An 11,420-nucleotide genomic window follows, 5' to 3' on the forward strand; every position below is an offset into this window, starting at 1 on the left:
TTTGACACTGCTAGGATTATATAAGTACAGATCTTTTGCTTCTAGTTTGAAGAGGGATCACAACTTAGAATCATAGGGCTGGAAGGGACCTTGGAGGTCTTCTAGTCCAACCCCCTGCCCAAGGCAGGAGTGTTTATGCTAATCCAGAGTTGCCCAACCTTTTCTTGAAAATCTCTAGCAATGGAGCACTTTGGGAAGCAAGCTGTTCCATTGATTAATCATTCTCACTGTCAAAAAATTCCTCCTTATTTCCAGGTTGCTCTGACAAGCTTCCACCCGTTCCTTCTTGTTGTACCCTCAGGTGCTATGAACAGTAAATTGATGCCCTCTTCCCTGTGACAGCTCTTCAAGTATTGGAATATTTTTATATATCTCCCCTAAACCTTCTCTTCATGAGAGTAAACATGCCTAGTTCTCTTAGCCATTCATCATACAATTTAGACTCCAGAACCCTTATCATCTCTGTTGCTCTTCTCTGCACTCTTTCTAGGGCCTCAGCATCTTTTTTTTTTTTTTTTTTTTTGGTATTGTGACCAGAACTGGATGCAGAGTTAATATACTTGTTGAAAAAAGCCCCAGCCTGCAGCGCATAAGATACATTGATAGTTTGTCAGCTGTATTGTTGCCTGAATTTCTGGGAACAGCCCACATTTATTGAATGGACTTACAATCAGTACTAATGTGACAGCTTCCTACATTTCTAAATCTGTTGCGACCTTTAGTTCCTGCATATACTTTGAAAAACCATTCAATTCAATTTGGTAGCTATCAGAAAATTTCACTGAAGTTCTGTTGGCTTATTCCAAGTAAATGTGTATACTTGGAATGCACATTGCCAGATTGTCACTGAAGGCCCTCAATTGTTGTGTTGCAGATATTATCACTACCTGTACACTCATTACCTGCCTGCTAGTCTGAAGAATGTGGTGGACCAACTAGCCAATTGTGAAGACATTTTAATGAACTTTTTGGTGTCCGCTGTGACAAAATTGCCTCCCATCAAAGTAACACAGAAAAAACAGTACAAGGAAACCATGATGGGACAGGTATGTGCAGAAAGTCTGTTTTAACCTTGGTTTGTAAATATTTTTTTAGGGGGGATCAAGGACTACCATAACAGCAATTCTCATAATAGTGAACAAAACCTTCAAATAGTGAACAAAACTTGGGGAAAAAATTACACTTCCTGAAGATGACATATGCTTAAGAGCACACATCTCTGAAAGTTGGATCATCTGTAAATAAACTCACCAAAAATTAAGTCCACAAACAACTTGCAGAATCCCAACTAATGTAGTCTGACACCAGAATCTAAAGGATGTCAAGGGTGAAACTTTGGCAGCTACATGCCTCTGCATTTCAACTTGCTTTTAGATAAAGTGGTGGGAGGTGTTACTTTCAAGTGGGTAAGAATGAGAAATGAAACTTCTTCGATTCAGCTGAAAACCCTGTGGGAATCTGAAGCCTTGTCAAGGATACCAGGACAGGTGTGAATTTGAAGCAGATAGTTCCCATAAAAAGTGAATTTATTGATATGGATTATGTAAAACGTTGGGGATTTGACTGGGAAAATTATTATTTAAGTCTGTGAATTGGTGTTGGAACCTCAAGAGTTAGTTTTACTTCGACATAGTCATGAAGTGTATCCAGTAAACAGTAAACATTTTAGAAACGGAATGAACCTGGAGTTTTATAGGATTCTCAGGCTGGATGTTGACATAGGTTACCAAAGAGCCCTGCTGGTAGATGTATGGTACCTAATCTTAATCTGTACTAATGGGAGTTCACCTATAAATCTAAAATAAAGTGCTATGTCTTTTTAAAAATGTTATAAAAATCCTGCAAGTGAATGGATTTAATAAAACATTAAACTTGGCGTTATTCAAAAATAGCCCGCCATCATGATGTGAAAGGAGAAATGTTCACAAATGGTGCTGCAACAGATGTGGGTTTTCTATTTTAGAAATAATTATTTAAAGTCAGTTCTTGTAAGAACATGCAGGGGGGAAAACTTCAGAATTTTTCTCTCTGCCCCCCCTCCTGCAAAGAATAGGATGCTTATGTTAATTTGGGGATGGTGGTGCAGTGTATAGTTTGTTGATGACTATTTTTCCATTTTTGCTTAAATTTAAGAATTTTCCCTGCAGATGCCATGCATTTGAATCTGAAAAGCTAGCCAATTGCAATAATTAAGATTTTTGCTTAAGAAGAGGGGGGACAAGTTCAGCTAGAATTATTTTCTTTGTTTTTTTTCTGGTGCTTTTTCTGAGATGGCTGAAACTTGCTGGTGAAATTGTTCTTTAATGGCCATTTCTATAAAAGTTTATTACTGTAATTCTTAGTTGCCCTAATTCATAACTTTAAGCCACTGTTGGAATTACTAAAGATGAGGTACTGTAGGTCATTCATCTAGACTAGTCTCAAGCAGAGAAACTCAGGCATTTGCCTCTTTTTAATTTTAAATTGCAATTAATCTGAAACATGGAAATAATTCAGAGATACAGCTTGAAGTCAGTTTGTTACTACTAACCCTAGATAGGAGAATGATGAGATCTCCTTGCTATCACAGGGGAGAATGAAACTGTAGTTCACAAATCGCAAGTAGTCATTTCAGATGTTGCTGATCCAGATCTTCCAAGAATTCCTAAGAAATAAGGCAAGGGGAGCAGGAAGTTGTAGTTCAGGAACATCTGGCAACTATGTCCCAAAAGTGCTTTTTCACAAGACAACTAGGCTTTTTTTGTTTTTCCTTTGAAGACGGTTCACTTCTCATCCAAGAAGCTGCTTCAGCTCTGACTGGATGGTGGGGAATGAAAGGATTTATATTCCTTGTAGACAGCTGGTCATTTCCATTCTTTTAGAGAGTCGTTGAGGCCACCTGGAGGTGTATCTGTGTCCTTAGAGTCACCTGAGTAGTGCAAATGTAGTGCATTCTAAAAGAATGCAAATGACCAGCTGTCTGCAAGGAATATAAATCCTTCCATTCCCCTTCATCAGAGTCAGAGCTAAAGAAGCTTCTTGGATGAGAAGCAAAACGTCTTCAAAGAAAAATAAGAAAGCCGAGTTGCCTTGTGAAAAAGCATCTTTGGGACAACTATGATCTGGATGATTGAGAATCTCCATAGATATCTGGTAACCAACATTGTCTGTTTAACCCAGATTCACTATACAGATAGTTCTCGCTTAACAATCACAATAGAGGCCAGAAGTTCCACCGTAAGTCTTTCAGTGGGTTACCATGTGACTGCACTCAATTTTTCTTTTTACAAGGGTTGTAGAGCAAGTCACTGTGGTTGTTAAGCAAATCACATGGTCATTAAGCAAAATCAGCAAAAAAATTGCAAAATTGCAATCACATGACCATGGGATGCTGGTTGTAAATGCGAGTTGGTTATCTAATACAGGGCTTTTCAACCAGTGGTACGGGTACCACCTGTGGTACATTGGCACCTGGCAGGTGGTACGCGAGCATCCTAGAAAAGTAGCGGGGGAGGGGAATGAGCTGAACTGGTGGCAGCACCGCAGAAGCCTGAGCAAGAGATGGCTGGAGCTGCAGGGCTGTCAGGGCTCAGTGGAAGCACCAGGATCAGTGTCGGGCTCCAGCTGGAGTTCAGCACTGATCCTGGCACTTCTGCTGAGCCCAGAAGAAGTGCCGATCAGCTGGAATGTTGCAGCATCTCCAGGGTCTTGTGATTTACATTCAGATGCTTGGCAACTGATTCATATTTATGACGGTCACAGTATCCCAGGGTCATGTGAAGTGACCAAAACCTGCTGCAACGACCCAGCAGACGGGGGGAATAAAAACCAAACACCCCCCACCCCACCCCCACTGCCAATCCTCAACAATGCTCACAACAATGGAAACGCTCACAACAATGGTAACCTCGGACAGGAGGAAGAGTGCCGCTGGGCGGACAGCCAGGTGTCTTGCTCGGCTGTGCCTTGGGGGGCACTTTTTTCAGTGCCATTGTAACTTCGAACAGTCACTAAGCAAACTGTTGTAAGTCGAGGACTACCTGTACTTTATCACTTTTTTCCTCTTTTTTGGGGGGGGCATCAAGTTTTTGCCACCTTGCTAGGCGACTAGTGGTACTCGGATGTTGCCATATCCTAAAAGTGGTACAATGAGTGAAAAGGTTGAAAAGCCCTGATCTAATACCTGAAATACAATCCCATGACCGCAGAGGGATGTGCAGCAGTTGTAACTTCAAAGACAGGTCATAACGTTTCAGGGGGAGAGCGTTATAATTTGGAATGGTCATTGAATGACCAGTTGTTAAGTGAGGGCTGCCTGTAATTTATCCTGATAATGCTGCATTGTGATTTACAATGATGTATTTATTGAATTTGTATACAACTGTGGGAGACTCACTAGTAAAAACATACAAAAATAAAAGACACAATTGAGCCCAAAATTTCCATGGCTAAACAAGACAGATGTTAAAGGAGTTTTGCCTCATTTTATGACCTTTCTTGCCACAGTTGTTAAGTGAACCACTGCAGTTATTAAGTTAGGTTGCCAATTGAATAAGGTTTCCCCATTGACCTTGCTTGTCAGAACAACACATGAGCCCGGGAGACTTCAGCTGTCATAAATACAGGCCATAATTTTGATTGCGTGACCCTGGGGACGCAGCAACAGCTGTGAATGTAGAGAATGTTCATAAGCCATTGTTTTCAGTGCCATTGTAACTTCAAATGGTCACTAAACAAATGGTTGTAAGTCAGGGACTACCTGTAGAAAATAACATGAACTGGACAGGGATGAAAAAGAAAGAAGCCCATGCAATCACTTGCAAAAGTCCTGGATGAAGAACTTCAAAACACAAGAAGGGTGGGGGCCATCTGGATCTGGGGAAGGATGATTGTTGCAGAGAATAGCCATGCTGAGATCACAATAGATGGCATTGTTTAATTTGAGGAATCCATAGTGTACCAACCTTGCTAGATCAAACTGGCTGGACAGATATTATGGAATCATATGCAAATGCACTTACTAATTCCAGACTTTAGATATAAATGGAAACCACATATGTTTTTTTTGTGACAGTGAAAATGAAATAAAAACTATAAATGGAAGAAGGCTCAAATTAAGCAACCACTGATGTTGCTGGCACAGAAAGCGTACCAGCTAATGTGATTTTATCTTCTAAACAAGTGGCCATTTGTCATTTTAGTGTGTTCTGAGTGTTATCAAGGAACCCCTAAAAGCTCATCTCAGCATCTCATTCTGCTTCTTCTATCTAATCGAGCACTAATAAATTAATGCAGTGTTTCTCAACCTCAGCAACTTCAAGATGTGTGGACTTCAATTCCCAGAATTCCCCAGTTGCTGAAGTTGAGGAAAACTGAATTAAGGTGCTAAATCATCTCTCAGTTCTCTTTCTCCCTAACCCCATGGACTAAGATGTAATTTTTAACAGCCCATATATAAAACATCTCCATGGGTTTCCTGGTTTATGTTTTCAAACATGGAAGATTGGAAGGATTTCATAATTCAACGATCCCACTGTCTAGAGTTGTGAAGCATATGGAGGGGGGGAACCAGAATACAGGTAGTCCTTGACTTATGACCCATTTTACGACTTTTCTTGCCACATTTGTTAAGTGAATCACTGCAGTTGTTAAATTAATAACAAGATTGTTAAGTGAATCTGGTTTCCCCATTATCTTTGTTTATTAGGAAGGGTGATCACATGACCCTGGGACATTGCAACCATCATAAATAGAGTCAATTGCCAAGCATCCAAATTTTGATCATGTGACCATGGGGATGCTGCAGTGGTCATAAGTGTGAAAAATGGCCATAAGTCACTTTTTTCAGTGCTGTTGTAATTTCGAACAGTCAAGAATAGAATAACAACAACAACAACAACAACAACAACAACAACAACAACAACAACAATAATAATAATAATAATAATAATAATAATAATAATAATAATAATAATAAAGTTGGAAGGGACCTTGGAGGTCAACTAGTCCAACCCCCTGCTCAGGCAGGAAACCCTATACCATTTCAGACAAATAGAATAGAATGGAATAGAATAGAATAGAATAGAATAGAATAGAATAGAATAGAATAGAATAGAATAGAATAGAATAGAATAGAATAGAATAGAATAGAATAGACAGAGTTGGAAGGAACCTTGGAGGTCTTCTAGTCCAACCTCCTGCTCAGGCAGGAAACCCTATACCCTTAGTGGCAAACCTATGGCATGCATGCCACAGGTGACACACAGAGCCTTCAGCTGAGTTTTATAAAACCTTTTCGCTTTAGGCCTCCGCCGTGTGCAAAAAAAAAAAAAGTTCAATCAATCAATCAATTTCAACTTCTCACGGGGAAAAAAAAAGATCTCGCAAAGTTGGAATTGATTGAACTTTTTAGTCCCACCCAGTCTGCCATTATCACCGCAGCCACACCCACCCTATTGGGCCATGCCCACCCGGCACCCGACGATACATAAGTGGGTTTTGCAGTTTGGGCACTTGGTCTCTAAAAGGTTCACCACCATCACTGCCCTATAGCATTTCAGACAAATATGAACTATTGTAAGTCGACTAATTGTAATTGGAAGATGGAATTTTTTAAAAACGTTTTTTCTATTATTGTTTTTCTTTTTTTCCTTTAACCCTTCACATCTGAAGGTTAGCTATAGCTTCATCAAAGCTCTGATCCTGGTATCACCCAATACACATTGGCTTGACTGTAGGTTGGTGAGCTGTTTACTGTCTCTGTTTTAAACTATTTTGACTTGGCATGGTAGAAACAAACTGTGGTTTATCATGATGTGCTATCCCAGCCTGTGAGGGAAACAATAACAGAAGGATCATCTATTATCCAGAATTCAATAGGATTTGGCTTGTCTTCCAATCCCTGAATTTCACAGTTACCTTTGAAACATTTCATGCTAGTAAGAGAACAGGATTGTTCAGTTTGTGTTCCAAATATTGAATCCCTCAAAAACGAGGATGTTTAACTTTTAATTTCAGAAGCTCTCTGCTCACCCAAGGCAAGCAGGCAACAATTTCCCGCTGAGCCATTGATTCCAAAGATTCAAATCAAGCGATTTTTCACTGTCCTGAAGCTAAGCACAGGCAATGTGCATGTCAGCAAAACAGGGCCACTTTTATTACTGCCAATATAATGCTGCAAACTAATATTAAATGCAGATTCAATGCTTAGTGGTAAAATGGATACAATCTGAAATTTCTTTTGATTATAGAAGTCTGCATTTTGCACTTTTAGGAGGACGAAAGTCTTGGGGGGGGGGCACTCTGCCTCACACAAATGAGGAAGGAAGAAATTTTGTGTTTCTTCTTAGAAGGAGCAAGATTTCTTGGGATATTATTTTGTTAATGACCTTGATTAGATTTTAGAGAGCCGTGGTAGCGCAGTGGTTAGAAGGCAATATTGCAGACTAATTCTGCCGACTGCCAGCAGTTCGATTCTCACCAGTTCAAGGTTGACTCAGTCTTCCATCCTTCCGAGTTTGGTAAAATGAAGACCCAGATTGTTGGGTGCAATATGCTGACTCTGTAAACTGCTTAGAGAGGGCTGTAAAGCACTGTGAAGCGATATATAAGTCTAAGTGCTATTGCTATTTAGAACTCACTTTTTTTGGTCTCCTGCCCCTAAAAGGCAAAAAATTGTTCTGGAACAATGGAGAAAGGTTGGAGAAAGCTTCAGAGACGCTGTTTTGAGTTTACATGCACCCTGGGGTCTTAATATATTACATCCATTTAGTTGAGGAAGGCACAGAGTCAAAGTTATAATGGATATTTGATTAATTTCTGCCTGTTACCCATCCTCTGTTCCCAACTATCATACTTGACTAGTAACTCTACAGACTGGTAGCTGTGAGTAGGTGTTTTCTTACAAGAAGCATTTCCTCTGTTTGAGATTTTAAAGGAGAATACAAGTAGTCCTCAGTTTATAACCATTTATTTAGTGGCTGTTGGAAGTTACACCGGCACTGAAAATGAGACTTATGACTGTTTTAAACTCTTAACGACCATTGGAGCATCTCATGGTCACATGATGCTTGGCAACTGACTCATATTGATGATGGTTTCAGTGTCCCAGGGTCATGTGATCATTTTTTGCGATCTTTTGACAAGCAAAGTCAGTGGGGAGGCCGGATTTGCTTAACAACTGCAGTGATGTACTTAACAACTGTGACAAGGTCATAAAATGGGGCAAAACTCACTTGACAACTGTTGTGCTTAGCTCAGTCAGTAAGTCAAGTACTACCTCTGTTGGAAGAACAATGTCCCTTTTTCATCAGTTTTATTATATCAGAGATTAAAGTACAGCAGAGACTTAAATTATTTGTGCAACGATGTTATTTGCACCACTTTACATAGTTGTAACAGTGACATCATCACAAAAAGGACATAAATGCATCCACTGATGTCACTAGGAGAGGAAACTTGGTGCGTTGCATTTCAGAACTGTTGCATTGAGGTGCGGGTAAACCAAATTACACTGTACTTTTTACCTTTGTGTTCTTATGCAATAAGAAGAATTATGGTGTAGGGATTAGAAAGTTGGCCCTAGAAGGGAAGTTCCATGTTTAAGTTCTCACCCCCTGAAGCTAACTGGCAGAGTTTGGGCTCATCCCTGCCTGTGGGATTGTTGTGAAACTAAAACGGGAAGACAGCAGCATACGAGGCACCATGGTTGTCCCAAAGATACTTTTTCAGGAGGCAACTGGACTTTCTTGTTTTTCTTTGAAGACCTTTCGCTTCTCATCCAAGAAGCTTCTTCAGCTCTGACTGGATGGTGGGGAATGGAAGGATTTATATTACTTGCAGACAGCTGGTCTTTTAAAAGAATGTCTGCAAGCTGTCTGCAAGAATATAAATCCTTCCAGAATTGCTGCCATTTGGTCTAGTGGTTAAGGCTAGAAACCAGGAGTCTGAAAGTTCTAGTCCTGCCTTAGTCATGAAAGCTGGCTGGTCGACTTTGAGCCAATCACCAGGAAACTCTGAGTTCTAATCCTGCCTTAGTCACGAAAGCTGGCTGGTCGACTTTGAGCCATTCAGTCTCCCTCAGCCCAACCCATCTCACAGGGTTGTTGTGGTGGGGGAAATAAGAGGAGGAAGAATTATTATGTATGTTTGCTGCCTTGAATTGTTTGTAAATATAATAAAGGTAGGGCAAAAAAAAATCTAAAATAAAAAATAAATAAATAAGAGTAGGCAATGAAGAAAAAATAAAGTTCTCTACCCTACTCCTCTAAGCAGCTACTGAAATACGGGCACTTCCATTGTTTTTCCGAGGACTATTCTGTAAAGCAGGGGTAGTCAACCTTGGCTCTTTTATGACTCGTGGACTTCAACTCCCAGAATTCCTGAGCCAGCTGCTGTAAAGGATCAAATTATTTAATCAGTCCAGGACTTCAGTGCGATTCTAAACATAATTTCCTTGGACCTCTCCCTTGTTCTGCTTCTCTCTTGTGGGTGCTTGGGGGCAGGATAGAGGTAGGGATGCTCCGGTTCTTCACAGTTCTAGAAATTTTTCCAGGCGAAAAACGGACTATAAAAACTTTTGAAGAATAAACTGGCTTGTTTTGTGTTTTGTTGCAGACTTCCAGAGCTTCTCGGTGGGCTGATCCAGATCATTTTGCTCAGAGGCAAAGCTGCATGAACACTTTTGCCAGCTGGTTTGGCTATATGCCGCTGATCCATTCTCAGATGAGGCTCGATCCTGTGCTCTTTAAAGATCAGGTCTCCATCCTGAGGAAAAAATATCGAGACATTGAACGACTTTGAGGAGCCCAGTTGAGGGGTGGGTGGGGGTGAGAATTGGATGGGTCACCTAGCCCAGTGCAGCAGAGCCACCCAGATCCTCGAGTTAGACCACACCAAGAGCAACTCAATCCAAAAATTTCCAACATGCCAATGTTAGTAGCCAAGCGGCTCTGGACCCAAAGGGAAAACTGGTTGCGCTGGACTGCTTTGAAACACCCCCTCAACGGGCTGCAGGTCCCTCAAGACTAGGTTGTGTACAGTTTCATTATGGAACATTAAATAATTATTTTTTGAAATGATTGCTATGCAGGTTTAAACTTTTTTAATGATAAAAATCCCTATTAAAACAGAGTTCTTTCTTTAATCAAAATTGTGTTGGTTGTTGTGACTCTTTCAAAGGGGCTAGGTTTTCTAAAAATATTCCCACAAAAAGGCAAGCCTGGAGGCAATATATGTTGTTCTTTTAAGAGAAGAGAGTTGTGTCTGTTTATTGAAAACGGGACCAACGTAGAAACATGCAAAGCACATTCATAAATACAAAACATGAGGCAAAACACCAGCACTTGTGGTTTGCTCCAAAGGCCCCAAGATAGAAATCTGTTCCAGTCCACCTCAAGTCACCCTTCCTTGTTCCTTTTCTACCTCCCACCACAATTTCAGGACAGTGAAATGAGGGAGAGGAAGAGGGTCATTTTTCCCTGTTACCTGCTAAGGGGGGGCCCAAAGAAGCAGTTACTACTGCTCCAGTGTAACGATTGGGGTCTCTTTTTCTTTAAAATTTAAAATAAAAAGTTTGAAGTAGGCTTAGAAAAGTAGTGATTGCTAGAATTCTTGCAGTTCCTTCTGGATAGCTCCAATGCCTTGCTGAACAACACCTCAAGATTTTCTCTTGAGCTAGAAAAATGGCAATGTTTTTTTCCTCCCGTTTCATTTTCCTCATTTTGAGATACGGTGCCTTGAAGAAATAAAATGTCCAACGGGGGCCATGCTTCCCAACAGCCTATGAATGTTGTGGGAACCTGCACTGTTTGTTTCGACAGTGATTAAAAAGCAAAGTCTCCTTCACGTCAAGATCTTTTCTTGATAGCTTCATGAAGGTATCTGGGACATTTTTCTGGCAATAATATGAATGTGGCTTGCCTATCCTTTCATGAATATTTTTGACTTCCAATATAGCTTCAATCCCTGAAGTTTATTGGATGTCTCTGGACCAGATACTGATCAGGTTTGGCCTTTTCAACTTTTGAGGAGCAGCCAAGATCAACTAGGTGCTGCCATCCATCTGAAGAGCATGCTCTGCCTATCTGCAGCAGTTCTTAGTGGACAGGTTATGATGTATGAACCCATCGAACAAGCTGCAGACAAATGAAAGTAGAATTTCCCCAAACCTCTGGCATAAAAACAATCTACCATCAATGTTCCCCTCTCTAAGCTTAGAAGTGTTTACTCAAACTTCCCTGAAGGAATTAAGAAGGTGTAAATAGAATTGAGAAGAGACATCACATATTTCCAAAATTATACAACTGTGCTAGCTTCTTAACCCTGACTTTTCCATTGAAAACACTTCAGCTTTTAAAGTTTAAAAGAGTTGCACGTTTCCTTCAAGGTCTAATGAGAGCCACTTGGACTTCCTCCAGAAGACCCATGCATCCAATATGATG

The 11,420-nt window shown here is 40.4% G+C and overlaps 1 protein-coding gene across 1 annotated transcript in view; it reads left to right on the forward strand.

Moving 5' to 3' along the window:
• EXT1 (exostosin glycosyltransferase 1) overlaps nt 1-10,129 on the forward strand; it is a 309,356-nt gene extending 299,227 nt beyond the window's left edge. The window contains exons 10-11 of the mRNA XM_039342162.1: nt 875-1,046; nt 9,595-10,129. Coding sequence (XP_039198096.1) covers nt 875-1,046; nt 9,595-9,780 — 358 coding nt within the window. The 3' untranslated portion in view covers nt 9,781-10,129. The remainder of the gene's footprint in view (nt 1-874; nt 1,047-9,594) is intronic.
• Nucleotides 10,130-11,420: the final 1,291 nt, after the last annotated feature.

Source organism: Crotalus tigris, unplaced genomic scaffold, assembly GCF_016545835.1.
Source record: "Crotalus tigris isolate CLP2741 ecotype Arizona unplaced genomic scaffold, ASM1654583v1 scf7180000017550.10884619, whole genome shotgun sequence".
Classification (NCBI taxonomy): domain Eukaryota; kingdom Metazoa; phylum Chordata; class Lepidosauria; order Squamata; family Viperidae; genus Crotalus; species Crotalus tigris.